We start from the raw sequence: 14,223 nt of genomic DNA, 5'->3' as shown, positions 1-14,223 counted from the left end.
GCCCTCGGGCCTCCCCTCAGCCAGTGACCGGGGGGTAGGGGTAGGGCTGGAGCTAGCAGACCCCGCGGAGTCCCCTCCCGACCCCTGGCCGCACGTACCCGCCCTTCTGCTGCAGCAGCTCCTGGAAGCGCTCGGGGGATCCCGCCTCGGCCACGGCCGCCATGGCTGCGGCTGGGGCTGAGGCCGGGAGGGAACGCGGGCGGCGCCTGCAGCACGTGTGTCTGAGCTGCCCAGCCAGAAGCGGCCCCACCCCGCGCATGCGCACAGGGCCTTCCTCTGCCGGGCGGGGGGGCTGCTCATTGCCCGCCTTCTCGGCCGTGAGAGCCTTTTACTCTGGGCGGCGTTGACCTCGTCAGGGGTTTCCCTGCTCGTGTTAAGGCCAAGCGAGCTACACCCGCGTGCATGTTGCAGCCGGAGTTGGTTAGTCAAGGATATGAAGCTGTGAGAGAGAGAGAGACACCTTGTCCAGGCAGTGCATCTCCCTTTCCACAGCGGTACGTTTTTGTTTAATGCTATGGATACTATATGCTTTGGCAGCACAGTATACTAGTATTTCTAGACGGGTTTCCCTCACTTTATGCTGTACATGCATTCTTGGAAAACGGCACATAACTTGAATTGGCATAGAAGGAACCAGATAAAAGATATCAGATTCACCCAAAGAATCTTGTCTGCCATAGAGGGAACCTGCTTTGCAGTGTAACGAATAGGGACACGAGCAGCTGAGCTTCTAATAAAGATGCTGGGTGGTCAAATAGTGACAAGAAGCAACTCGTGCCCTTATTTTCACCCTGGCTCAAGCATTGTTAGGCTGAGCAGAAAATTATACAAGTTTCCCTCGCTTCATGCTGTAAACACATCCCTGGATAACTTGAATTCGCATAGGAGGAACTCACTTTGCAATGTAGCAAATAGGGATAGTTTGCAAGACCTCGACTGTCCTGACCCCCAGACCCATGTCTATCACTTTTACAAGACAATTTCAGTACTCCCCAACAGCAGACAGTTCACACAACCACAGGGTGGTGTTGAACTTTACCATCATGGGGATGGCGGCTACAGAAACATGTGATGCAGACTGAGCGAGGAGCACAGACGGATCCACACAGGAGACTGTATTTTGGTGCTCATCACTCCTACAACGCACCACACAAAGCAGCTGACTGTGGGCTTCCACCACACCGATCACATAAGAGGGAATTTACCTCGCATATCACGAATTTTTGGTATAAAAAGGGTCATCACAAAAGAGCGAATTCGCTCATACAGAACCCTCATAACATGAGGGAAACCTGTACCAGGAAACACCGCTTTGTTCATACCAGTTGACATAAAGAGTCTGCACGGGGAGATACACCAGCATACTGCTATTGTTTTGAATTCACACTTCAGCTTTTCTGAGTGCAGGTTTCCCTCGCTTTATGCGGGTTCTGTATGTGCACATTCAAAATGATACCTCTTAGCCCTGAAAAATGTTGTAGAATACCATCAATTAAGAATGTTTTACATAAAATACTAGATCTTATACTAGATCTAGATAAAGTTCTAGATCTTAAAACTCCACAGGCAAGTGACTACTGTTTTTCTTTCAAAGCTCTCCTGTTTAGCAAGGGTATGAATTGTCAACATGGCACCCAGCATTCAGACAGGACTTTTACAGTAAAATTACATCCATTTAACTGCTTTGGCAGCATTTGCACCCATGGAAGAATGGGCTGTTACTGAGGTTGTTTTATTTCATCTCATTATTTTACTGTGGTCTGAAAAAGGTGTTTATTATACACAGTGTACAGTTTCTGTTGTTCATTTTTCAGTCATTTGTGGCACATTTCACTAACATTAAGAAATATATTGCCAAGGTTCCAAAGCATAAATCTAAAACTAATTCTCTTGAATAAAATAATAAACCTATTTTTATTAAGGATCCAGATGTTTTTACCTACTGGTTAGTAATGCTTGTACTATCTTCTAACTATCATCCATCCAAGAATCACCTGAAAGTTGGCAAGTGCAAATAATCTGATGACTAAAATTCTGCAGCTTTATTTGAGAATGAAGTAAAATAAAATGCTTCTAAAAAAATTTCTAAACAAAGGTACTCAACTAAGCAATCTGTGCTATATATGAAAGCAACATTGGCAACTACTATTTAATGTTAAAAAGATGCTTGTTTACAACATTGTTAAACTAAGCCAAATAAAGCCACTTTAAACCCCACCCCACTCTTCATATCTTTAATAATTTGGATGAAGTTTTTCTGAATTTCCCCATGTAGATGAGCTGCAAAGTTACATCTTCACTAGAGAAAATGTTGTTAGTTACCATATGTTAGCTAATGTGAGTTACACAACCTTTTCCTAGTGGAAAAAAGGCCTCAAGGGCAGCATCCAGACAAGCACAGACATGCAGTATGTGGCACCACAGACCCGTCTCTGGTGCCACACATCACACATGCAGGCGATCCCTGCGCTGCTACCTTGGGTCAAAAAAACTCATACCTTAAAAAACTGGGGTGCTGCATGTGGCAGAAGTGCATGCCACCCAAAATTGGAGCCTAGCCTGCCAAAGCCATGCTCCAGCTGCCAGCCAGCCTCCCAGCTGCAGAAGCACTGCAGCTGCAGCTCCCCCAAAGCCCCCAGAACCCCAGGTAAAACTGCTGGGGCCATCCAAGGTAACCTGCCACACATCAGAGAGCACATGGCATGGGCATTCCCTGGGGACAAGCAGCAGTGGCACAAGGTGTTCTGCTGCTTGTCCCCAGAGAAACAAATGTCTGGGCTCATGTGGACGTGGCCGAGTCCAATTTAGAGTAATTTACATACTGAGGAGATGGAGACAGATGTCAATTATGTCATTTTAGACTGTTTTAGATTTAAGAGGAGTCACAGACTCGCATCAAAATTTACCCTGGGATTAGGACTCTCTAACTGAAAAGGGGAACGCAAGATAAAACCATGTATATTTTACTCTTGTATAATCATCCACTTCAAAGTAGTGCCAGGAATGCACCCTCTCAAATCAGCAGGAGCAATCATAGTATAATGTAAAAGCAGGTAATTTAAATTATGCCCATAAGGGTAGACAGCTCTTAAAAACTGAACAAAGTTTGATAGGCAAGATTTTTTTGTAGAATTCATCATTCATATCAGGTTGTTGTCCAAAACCTACATATTACCATTTCCCTTCATATTTTCTAAGCTAGTCCATTGAAATACATCAGATAGAATGTCAACCACAAATTAGATTTTCACTCCTAATGCTCACTGGCCATAAATATGCAGTTGTTACAATTCATGATCCCAGAGCTAGGATTACCCCTTGTGATGAGGAATCATGTTCTGAGGAAATGAAACAAGGTCTTAAGAGTGAATATTTTAGTTTTGCTTTCTCCAATTACACTTATGTGCTTGCAATGCCTTTAGAGAAAATAAAAATTCTAATCCCGATAAAAGTTAAGCAAACTGAAGTATACACATGATGTACACACCATCTTCTAAAGAAAGTTTTGTGGTCATCTTTTTAAATGTCACGTACAATCTTCATAAAACTTTAATATATTGCCTGAAATATGAACAGAAATGTACTCCCGTTTTAAGCATTTGTAGGGAGAGGAAAATCCAGCCCATTGAAAACAGATTCTGCCATAAGATTATCTTCATACTTCTTTAATTTTTCCTTACTCAACAAGGAAACTCTGTCAGTCACTTTTGGTTGACTTTATAAAGCAGCACGTGGGAGTTTTATTTGCATATTCTGCTAAAGAGTGTTCAGCACAGACCTTGGAAAATACACATTTACAAATACAAAGTGCAAGTATTTTCTATTTTACAGAAAGACCTTCTACTATTGCAATGTCTAATATAATACATACATATTTTATTAATATGACTCACTGGAAGTAAAAGCAGATACAGTACATGATGCACTGAATGTGTACACTGTCCTATACATCATCCAAGAAATAAAATAATTTAGATAAAAAGGTTGCCTGTATGGTTTTAAATTACACCAGAAATCAAATCTTAAGTCATAAGACAGGTATTGTAGAACCAGATCATTTCTGATTGTTCATCACAACAGTTAAATCTCAATTTACTATATTTAAGGTAAAATTATTAATATTGCACAAAACAGTTTACATTGTAACAGATGTAGGCCCTGCTCCTGCAAAGACTTGCCTGACATGCTTACTTTTAAGTGTTCCCAATTTGTTTCATGGGAATTACTCCTAAGCACAATATTAAGGACCCGATGCAGGACCTGAAAAAAAATACCTTGCATTCAAAAGCTTGTCTGACTGTATCCCAACCATGCAGTTTTTCCAGTAAAGGGTATCACCACAAAAATCCTTGCCTTTTGCATAATTCCTCAGCTATCATGGCTGCAATACAACTCTGACATCAGAAACATAGGTGTGCATGTACACATGTACACACATACCCACCATGGAAGTCCATCCATACAGGTTTGTGATTTTACAGGAAATGAGTGACACAATCAAAAAAGTTTTAATGAAATAAAAAAAATATCCAGTAAATTTTTTAACATTCTGTACTATTGAATAATGTCTTTAAAGTTACTATTCCGTGAAGCCTTTTTATCACAAAGAGGAAACAGACAAGTTATTAAAAATAAATAAACCTAAGAACAACCCATAAAATTTTCTCTGATAAGATTATTTATTTTGGTTATAACAACTTTAAAAATCTTAACTTGCAACTTGTCCTCTAAGCTAGATAAGTTCTTTCAACAGATATAAGCAGACTTTAATTAGTAGATCATGTGAAAACCTTAACAGATAGAGCTAAAAGTATATAAGCTCATATTAGCAGCTGTTTTATGGCCATTTAAAAAAGGGTATTTAACCCTGTAGAATAGCTTGGGAACAAAATTGAGGGCCTTAATAATAACACAATATATGACCCCACAAACAAATCTGTGTAGTAATGGTGAATTATCATTCCCTTTTAATCGTATACAACTGGACAAAGATGCCCTCTGTTACTACCCCTGTTTTATTTAGTCATTGAACCTTTTATGGAAACAATGATGAGTTTCAAATTACAGAAAAGGAATATGATTTATGCAATAAAATCATAATGTGTTATTATAGTCCAATTAACTCTTGCTGCTTGCTTCATAATCCGGTTGCTCATTCTTCAAATATAACTACTGGCCAATATTCAGTTAATGAACTGAGTTAAACAAATTTTTGTAGAATTTGAACCTGAGATAATAGCCCAATTTCTTTTGAAATCACCCCAAAATGGAATTAATGTGTGTCTGTGCTAACATACTCTCAAATCTAAGGACTATTCCAAAATTAAACATTAACCCTTGCTATTAAATTTTAGGAATGAATCTTATAATAATTATAAGAAGGATGTTGCTTCTCAAAATAAATATCCCCAGTCTCCTATGTCAACTGCAACTGCTTCAGAGAATTTAAAACCTCATTCTTTAATAAGCTTCACAAGACCTTTTCAAGGTTCATTTGGCAGGCAAAAAACAAGAATTTGCCGTTAAAAATGTATAGGCCCATTGAGACATAGGAGAACTAAATCTCCCTAACGTTAAGCTATATTTCTGGGCATCCCATATGGAGTATTTGGCAGCATGGTCCCAGGGAAACCCAAGGATTCAATGGCTCCAGATTGAACAACAGGCAGCAGGCCAAATTAATCTGGCAAACCTCCCATAGCGCCCAGCTGATCTACTGCTCACCTCAAGTTGTGCAGAACCCCATTATAGAAGCAGTATCCAAATCTAAGCTAACGATACAAAATAGTTTAAATTGCTAAATGGGCAGTCACTCAAAAATGTAGCACTTTTTTCTCTAAACTTGTATAATTCAGTCAGTTTACAAAAATCTGTGTATTCAAAACATTTGCTAATAATAACATGCAAGCGCCTTTTGAAGCACTCAAACCACGTATTTCTAACAGAAAGGTTTTATTTAATAATATTCTGGCAGGGAATTCCCCATTAAAAATGAACACAATTAACCATAATTCTAGTTCTGTATATCCCCTGGTATCACTATTTATATGTGGGACAAAGGGATATATTTACTTAGGCTAGTAGGCCTTGACACCACTTTCTTGACACAACACTAGACAAAGCTGTAACAATGGACAGAGGATATGTGATTCCAGTTTCCAGAGAAAAGAGTAGATACAAGCCCTGAGGGGAAACTGATGATGGTTAACAATTACTCTAGAAAGCAGATACATTATTTTGTACAAGGACATATTTCCCTGTACATATAACAAAATATGTAACATTGTAATACATAACAAACTATGTGGCTTTCAGGGGAAAAATCTGTAGCAATCTTTTTTTTTTTTTTTTACTTTACCTGGTTACATATTGTTCCTATAGGTTCCTATAGGTAACATGGTGAAAGAAATGGGCAAAGAAGGGTAAGCACAGAAGGTGCATTACAAATGGGTTGAATGAAGTGTCAGAGGGGCAAGGAAGGAGACATTCAGTACAGTCATCAGCCCTGGTGATCTTCAGAAAACATCTTGATGTGGTCATTTGATCCCAGCAGTCTTTGCTGCCCAAGTGCAGGGGGACTGGACCCGATGATCTATAAGGTCCCTTCCAGCCACTAACAACCATGAAACTATGAAACAGTGAAAAATGGGTATGACAACAGGGAATGAAATAACTTTTGTTGACAAAACAAGAAGTCAAGATCTTTATGGAGTAAGAAAGCCATAACTGGAAATGGCCTGTGATGGATGTGTGATACAAGATAAAACTGTTCAAAGAAGAGTTTCTGGGCGAAGATGTGGGTCTGGGAATCTGGCAAGATGATACTGCTGTTAACAGTGACAGAAAAGGGGAGAGATGGGGAGGTTCTGAAAAGAAAAGCCAGGATTCACCTTTAGATATGGTGGATGAAACCCTGGCTCCACTGGAAACAATTTGAATTTTGACATTGAATTTAGAAAGATGAGAATTTTACCCATATGCTGAAGCTTCTGGTGAAACATATAGAGTGAGAGAGTCAATTTAAGATGCAGAACTGGTTAGCAGTACTACAGCAAAGGTAGTGCCAGCACCGCCCTGGTACCAGGTATCTTAGTGCAGGGGGCACCAAATGAAATGGAAGTAATTTGTTACATATTAGCATGTAGGGAGGTGCTCTGCACATGACATGCACCAGGAGCCAAAATGCCTGGTTATGTCTCTGCCGGTTAGAGGGAGACAGATCATAGATTCGTAGATTCATAGATTAAGGGTCGGAAGGGACCTAGTAGATCTTCTAGCCCGACCCCCCCGCCAGGGCGGGAGAACAACAAAAAACCCCAAAAAGAGAAATGGGACTCAAATGAGTAAGAAGATTTGCTTCTTGTTACTTCACTCACCCCAAGTCACCTCAGCTGGGACATGAACCCAGATCTCCCATATGGCAGGCAGGAATGCTGCCTGTGTCACTACTAGAGGCAAACCCAGAGTTTCGCAACCGCAGCAGGACTTGAACCTGCAATCTTCTGATCCGAAGTCAGACGCCTTATCCATTAGGCCATGCGGCCACTCTATCAGATGGTGAGAGGAAGATTTGTCAGTTCTCAGACTAAAATTAGTAATTGAAGACATGGGAGTGGATTAGACCAACTAGAAAACATATGATGCACTGGAACTCATGGAAAAGCTAGTTGAATAGATAAAGGGCTATTTTCATCAGTGACAATAAAAATGGGGTGACTGCTACAGAAAGGCTATGTGGTGGGGCTAAGATCAAATGTGGAGCAATGCTCTGTCGAGATAGGATCTAATAAGTTTTAAATAAATAAAAATGTGTCTCATGACAAGTCTATCAGAGCTTTTTTTTAACATCAAAGCATAGAGTCATAAATCCTCCAGTTACTCAAAAGTGCACAAAACATCCCAGTCAAGAGAAATCAAATACTTTTGGACACAGTGTAATCTCTCTTTTAATGCAGAAAAGCACAGAGTCCTCCAAATGGATCTCATAATAGTCTTCAAAGACAAAGAACTTTTTGTGAGTTTAGCAGCTGTAGAGATAGTTGATAGTCTGTAGGTGGCATCAGCAGCCTCTCAAGATTGAGGTAAATCCCCATTTCTTTGCTGGAGATTACCTTATCAAATTACCTGCAAAAGAGACATTTTAGGATTAGTACCCAAGACACTGACCAAAACATTTGCCTTGATCTTTTTCTGTCTTAGGAAATTAATGTCTGTTAGCTGGAACAAAAAGAAAAGTGGACAACATAGATATGAAACTCACCCAACGTAGTAAGAGCAATGAAATGAAAAGCAGTTTTTTATGCATAAATATTGTAACACTGAACTGTATTGTTGTATTATCCCCTCCTGGCATATGTCCAGCCTACTTTACCACATGCCTACTTTTCTTTATTTCTTATACAACATAAGCTTAAATCCTGATTATGGTTTACTAGTTTGAGTTTAATACCTGACATGCCCTGTACTGAAGGTACTATACACTCAATTTATGCTCAAGAGGAGAGCAAAGAAAGTGCTTCAGGGATGTCTTCAAGGCCAACTTAAAAAAATGTGACATTGATGTCAACTCATGGGAGACTATTGCCCAGGACCACCCCAAATGGAGGAAGTGCTGAAGAAATCTCAGCACTTTGAAACTTGACAACAACAATGGGAGGTGGAAAAGTAGGAGTGGCAGAAACAGTGCATCACAGACCAAATCAAAAATCCAGCCACCCACCCCATACAGAAACACATGTCCACGCTGCAGTAGAGTCTATCAACCCCAGAGGGGCCTCATCAGCCATCTTTGGACACTTAAATAAGACAATCACAGAAGACAATCATCCTCAACTGCAAGAGATTGATGAAGAAGAGATGCTCAGTTTGTAGGGGCATTGGCTTAACGATTTAGTATCTCTCTTCTACCCATAAGTTCTTTGTTACTATAATGTACTGCATCATGTTCGTATCTGTCAGTACTGAAAAAAGTATCCAAGTGATCTATATCCTATGTTTGTTATTAAATCTTACAATTACACTGTCTGCAGTTTTACTTAAAGCCAAACAATACTAAGTTTGGGCAATTAATATTGCTTTCATTTTACAAGGTCAACCCCCTTCCAGTAGATAGCTGCTGCAACTTTATAAGGTACTTTAAAAGGGCATGATGTTTATGTCAAGCCCCATCCCAGTTGAAATAAACTTTTTTCCTATCTGGGAAAATACTCATCAATGGAAAGAAATTACTGTTAGGTATTATTTAAACTTAATTTCACAATTGGCAAGTCAGACCAGCCTTTTTCAAATGCAACTCCTTTTCTAATACAGCTGATTTTTTCCAAAACTTGCACCTGCTCAAAGGAAATCCCTTGCTACATGTTGACACATTTAGATAGATGTATCACAAAATGCATGTTTCTCATACGATATCCTATTGTTCTAAAGATGTAAATATAAATAGGGAGCCAGTTAACAATGCCAATTGTACTGGCAAGAAACGTAAGTGGGCTCTGGGGGCAACGTGGCAGAGTCATTTGAAAATAATTAAATAACTGAATTGATGTGGATGGATTTGGGTTTGGTTCAAATGCTGAAAGGACTCATGCTTCAGATGTTCTGGATTGCACAGATTTGGCATTATTTTTCTGTAAAGCACATATCATGATAAATTTTTTTTAAAATGTGGATTTTTTTAGATCTGTCTTAAAGCTCAAAGAGCAGAACAGAATGTATGCTGTCTGTAGACCTTACTAGATCCTTCATGGAGAACAAGATCTCAATTGCTAAAGTTGGGTACCTGTATAACTCAACAAGGGAGATTCTCTCCTGCACCAGAGTTTCACTCAAAAGAGCAGGGGAGGCAGGGAGCCAATTCAGGAAATTAATCTGTGATGGCCTCAATCCTACGCAATAAAAACAGTCAATAGATTGCTCTAATTTATATCTCAGATTTATAATCCCCAATATAGCCAGTGGATAACATGTATAGCTGGGCTCCACTCTCCCATTATCTTCCTGTTAATAAAATGTCCCTTTCCTCTCCAACATGCCCTATATTGAGGAAGAGATGTTTAGTGTAAAAGTCCTTTCTGTCATCTCTTCAAGATGTGGGGAGTTCTCCACCAGCAAAAGCATTTCCTGCTGACTGCTAGTGGCCATAATCTAAACATTTTGCATTACCTGACCAAATCCAAGGGCTAGATCTCAGTGTGGACTGATGTCTTTGGCATGCAGTTTTCACTAGCACTCATTTGATGAAGACCACTGTAACTATTGAAAAGCCAGGAGATAGCATTGTTCCAGAATAAGCAATTTTCTGTGTAGAATTTTCCAGTGACTTGAATACAAGTTATAAACTCATCCTAAGGATTTAAGGAAGAAAAAAACAGACTAAAATTACCATGTGGAACTTAAATCTCTGATGTATCTAGGCAAGTTTCTTAGATCCACTGTAGAATTAAGTCCTATTGCCTCCTTTAGAACAATGGGATAGGAAAAGTAGCATTACTAAAAGCTCTCCAACAAAGCATATAATTGGGGAATGGAAATGACTTCATCCCTTAGCAATATTTGATTAAAATAATAGCTAAAGAGAGAAAGAAAAGTGGAGCAAGAAAGTAACAAGGACTGAAATTGAAGAAGGTATCCTTTCTGAAGAATATCTAGGTCCTGTTGATGAGAAGCAGCTCTATTCTATGCCACCAAAAAGAAAGAAAAGAAAATCACTATGAAAAGTCAGGAAATATGACCATTTACTATAGGGGTTTTCAACCTTTTTTAAAAGAGTGTACCCCTTCTGGGTACACTTCTGGTGGAGCAGGGGCAGTGGAGGTAGCGGCAGCTGGAAGCAGAATGTGGGGGCGGCTTGTAAGTAGCGGCTCAGGGTAACGGATGGCAGTGGCAGCCATCACATGCAAACCTCCTCCTCCCCTCCTCCCCCGCTGCATCTGGCCAGTCAGGTGGCACCTGTGCAGCCCACAGAGGGGAGCTACTGCCCTCACCCACCCCCCACCCTTAGTTCTGCTCCTGGAAGGTGGCAGCATGGGGTGGTGGGCGGTGACGCTCCATCCCCACCCACCCACAAGTACCTCCTAGCCCCTTTCCAGGTACCCCCTGATCTACTACATTGACAGGTGGACTCGCTGCTACCTTATCATATTTGCTGCTAGTTCAAAGATGCTCTGGCCAATACAGCAGCAGGGAAAATGAGCACTTTGACTTTTCCATGTTTCCTATTATGTTTAATGGAGAAAGGCCATTTCCTGAAGCTGTTGATACTGCCACCCCATATTACTGAGATGTGTATCTAAATGGAGCAGATCTTCAAATGATGATGTTTAACATACTCAAGGATTTTAAGATGAAACATGTGCCTATCATGTCAAATCAAAATCATCATGCACAGCCAAGAGAGATGCTATTGTTAAGTATTGTGAGTAATGAAAACCCCTAAAATTATCTATGGCCCCTGCTCTTAGTTTTCCAATTTTGCCTTTCAGACTAGGAGATGCAGTTTCCTTCACTGCATCCATGCTTGTCAATTAAATGTCCCTGTTAGAGACAAACACAGTGATTCTGAAAAAAAAAACCCTGAAAACAGCTCAAACATTTTCCTGTCTGTGATAAAGTCTGTAGGAAGCACAATAAAAACACCTGGACTTTACTCCCTTGCTGCACTGGTGTTTTGTGTGACTATTAATTTGTTAACATTTTGTGGGAGAGGTTTATTCCTAACTTCAGAAAAAAAGAGTAGTTACTGAAGTAGTTATGCTTAATGACTTCAGCTTCTATCTTCTTGTTCTGAGATGGCTTAACTTTTACTGCTGTTGATAAAAAAAAGTGTTAATAAAATATACCATGCAAATAAAACCAAGGTGGATGGCAATGTATCTTTTATGATGCTTTCTTTAGTCTGTGCATAAACAGACCAAGGCTTTTACTTTTCCCTGATAACTTTTCTTACCTTATTTTGTCATCTGGTATGTCACTTATAACCCTTTTTATTTTTACCTCATACATTAAGACAGCATCAATCACATTTCCACATGAGGTTTGTTCTTTGGTGTTATAGCATTACCCAAGCTTGGAGGCACAAAAATTAGATTATAATTTATACTAAACCCCATATATACACACACACATATTCACACTCAGTCATACACGGACCATCTATTAAAATTTCTAGTTTAACAAAAGCAATGAAATCCAAAGTCAGTCTTCAAATCCCATCCTTAATTCAGCATGCTGTCCCACACCATTGCAGAACTTATGGTAACAGTCTATAAGATCATCCAGGGTTTTAAATCCACTGCAATGACATTTCAGGCTCAGCCTTTAAGTCATTTACTTGTAGTGGTTTAAGGAAGGCTCTGAAAGTTATTATATAAAATTACAAATATATGTGTTTTATAAGTCAAAATTATCATAACGAGCCCAATCCCCCCCTCACTGAAGCCAATGTCAGAGTTCCCCTTAAATTCAGTGAAAGCAGAAGTAGGTCTGATGCCTGACAGCAGAGAGTAATTCATAACTGCTGATTTGGGATCTGTTGTAATTCATTATTATAAGGGGACATATATTATGAAGATGGAGATAAACTATTTTGTGTTTTGTGGGCACGTGTCATAAAAGTGAACAAATACAGATAAATGCATTTGAAATGTTTAGAAAAGCTCCATTTGTTTTAAAACTGCTTAAAAAGTCAAGCCGACACTGTACATCAGCTCTGGAAACGCACAGTTAAAAACATAAGCATTCTGACTTACAGGCACATCAATTACCTTGAAAATAAAAGAACAATAAGCCTGACACTGCTTCCATTTAACTCGGTGACAGAAGTCCCATTTGACTTCTGATTCAGTGCAGAGTTGCTCAGTTTGAAGTACTTCAATTCAAAACAGCCCACTGCCAACAACTTTCAGGAAGAAAACCAAACAAACATCCAGTAGGAGATAAAATGTCACCAGATCAGAACTGCGATGCTTGGTAAAACATGCATGCAGCTGAACTTCTGGCAGAGGAAGCCTACAGATCTCAGGCCTCTTAGGAAATGAGAAACTGCATTCCCAGTAACATAGGAACAGAGGCTATACTGTGCTGTAACAACCCAGCTGAGGGACGGTGAAAGTCCTAAGAGACAGGGGAGGTTGCTCTCATGGAGATACCCCAAGTAGGAAGCCTTTGGTTCTCTGTCTCAGGGTCCAAGGTTTATCTTTCATTTCTACAGCTCACCAGAGCCCTGGTTCCTCCCTTCAGTGCCACACCAGGAAAGAGGGGCTTTTTCCAGCCAGCCGGCAGGCCTCCTGCTCCAATAGGGAACCCTCTAAGCCTAGAGAAACACCATGACCACTAAGGTGGTTTTCCTACTGGCAGGGGATAACCGCTTTTCTGGCAAGGGGTAGTACTCGGGGGGAGAAAATGCATGGTCTCCCACTTCCACTTCTTTCCTGAATCGCTTCACGGGAGAACTGCTCCTCTGGTGTGGTTCAGTACCCACTGAGGTGCAGTGGCTTTAAGGCTAGTTTATGGAAATGGGAAGTCTCTTCCCTAGCTTGCTCTGAGGGCCTTATAGCTAAGGGCAAGCAAAACTCAAGGGCATCCAAACCCTGAGCCTCCAGCCTTGAGCCTGAAAGTAGGATGCCTGCCAAAGGTTTTTGGAAGCATCTGAAGCCCCAGGTGCAGGTAAAGGATGTTTGCTGGTAGTAGAAACATTTATGGTGCTGGACTCTTGGATTCGGAATTAGTTTGGCTAATTTGGCCTTGGATACAAATTATAAAACAAACAAACTTCCACTTCCAGTGGGAAGATCTTGGCTATACACCCACTGTCTGGAAATGGGACACTCCTCCCTAGCTTGCTCCGGGGTCATACAGCTGAGGCAAGCCACACTCAGGAGCATCTGAACCCCAAGCCTCCAGCTTGGTCCTGCTGAAAGATATGGAAACATCCGAAGCCCCCAGCGTTTGCCGGTAGTAAGGCCACATTTGGTTCGTGAAAGACTCACGAATTTGGAATCGGTTTGGCTAGGCCCCAGAAACATTTTCCGTTATTAAAAAAAAAAAAGTCTGGATTTCATTCATGTGCTGGAGGGACCAGCCCGTTTGCGGGCGCAGAGCGGGTCAAGACGGCCCTTGCAGGCCGCCCCGGCTGGGGCACACCGGAGCACAGGCCGAGCCGCAGCACCGCCCCCTTGCACCGCCCAGCCCAGCCCGCCCTCGGCTCGCCGGAGGGCACGGAGCCGG

The 14,223-nt window shown here is 40.8% G+C and overlaps 1 protein-coding gene and 1 non-coding gene across 2 annotated transcripts in view; both read right to left on the bottom strand.

Annotated features, from left to right (window-relative positions):
- Window positions 1-216, bottom strand: part of GLRX3 (glutaredoxin 3) — a 50,172-nt gene extending 49,956 nt beyond the window's left edge. The window contains exon 1 of the mRNA XM_019503010.1: window positions 99-216. Coding sequence (XP_019358555.1) covers window positions 99-163 — 65 coding nt within the window. The 5' untranslated portion in view covers window positions 164-216. The remainder of the gene's footprint in view (window positions 1-98) is intronic.
- Window positions 217-7,471: 7,255 nt separating this feature from the next.
- TRNAR-UCG lies at window positions 7,472-7,544 on the bottom strand. The gene has a single exon. It is a non-coding gene; the product is annotated as a tRNA-Arg (tRNA).
- Window positions 7,545-14,223: the final 6,679 nt, after the last annotated feature.

Source organism: Gavialis gangeticus, unplaced genomic scaffold, assembly GCF_001723915.1.
Source record: "Gavialis gangeticus isolate Ggan-Ray unplaced genomic scaffold, GavGan_comp1, whole genome shotgun sequence".
Taxonomy (NCBI): Eukaryota; Metazoa; Chordata; order Crocodylia; family Gavialidae; genus Gavialis; species Gavialis gangeticus.
This window is presented reverse-complemented; position numbering and strand designations above follow the sequence as displayed.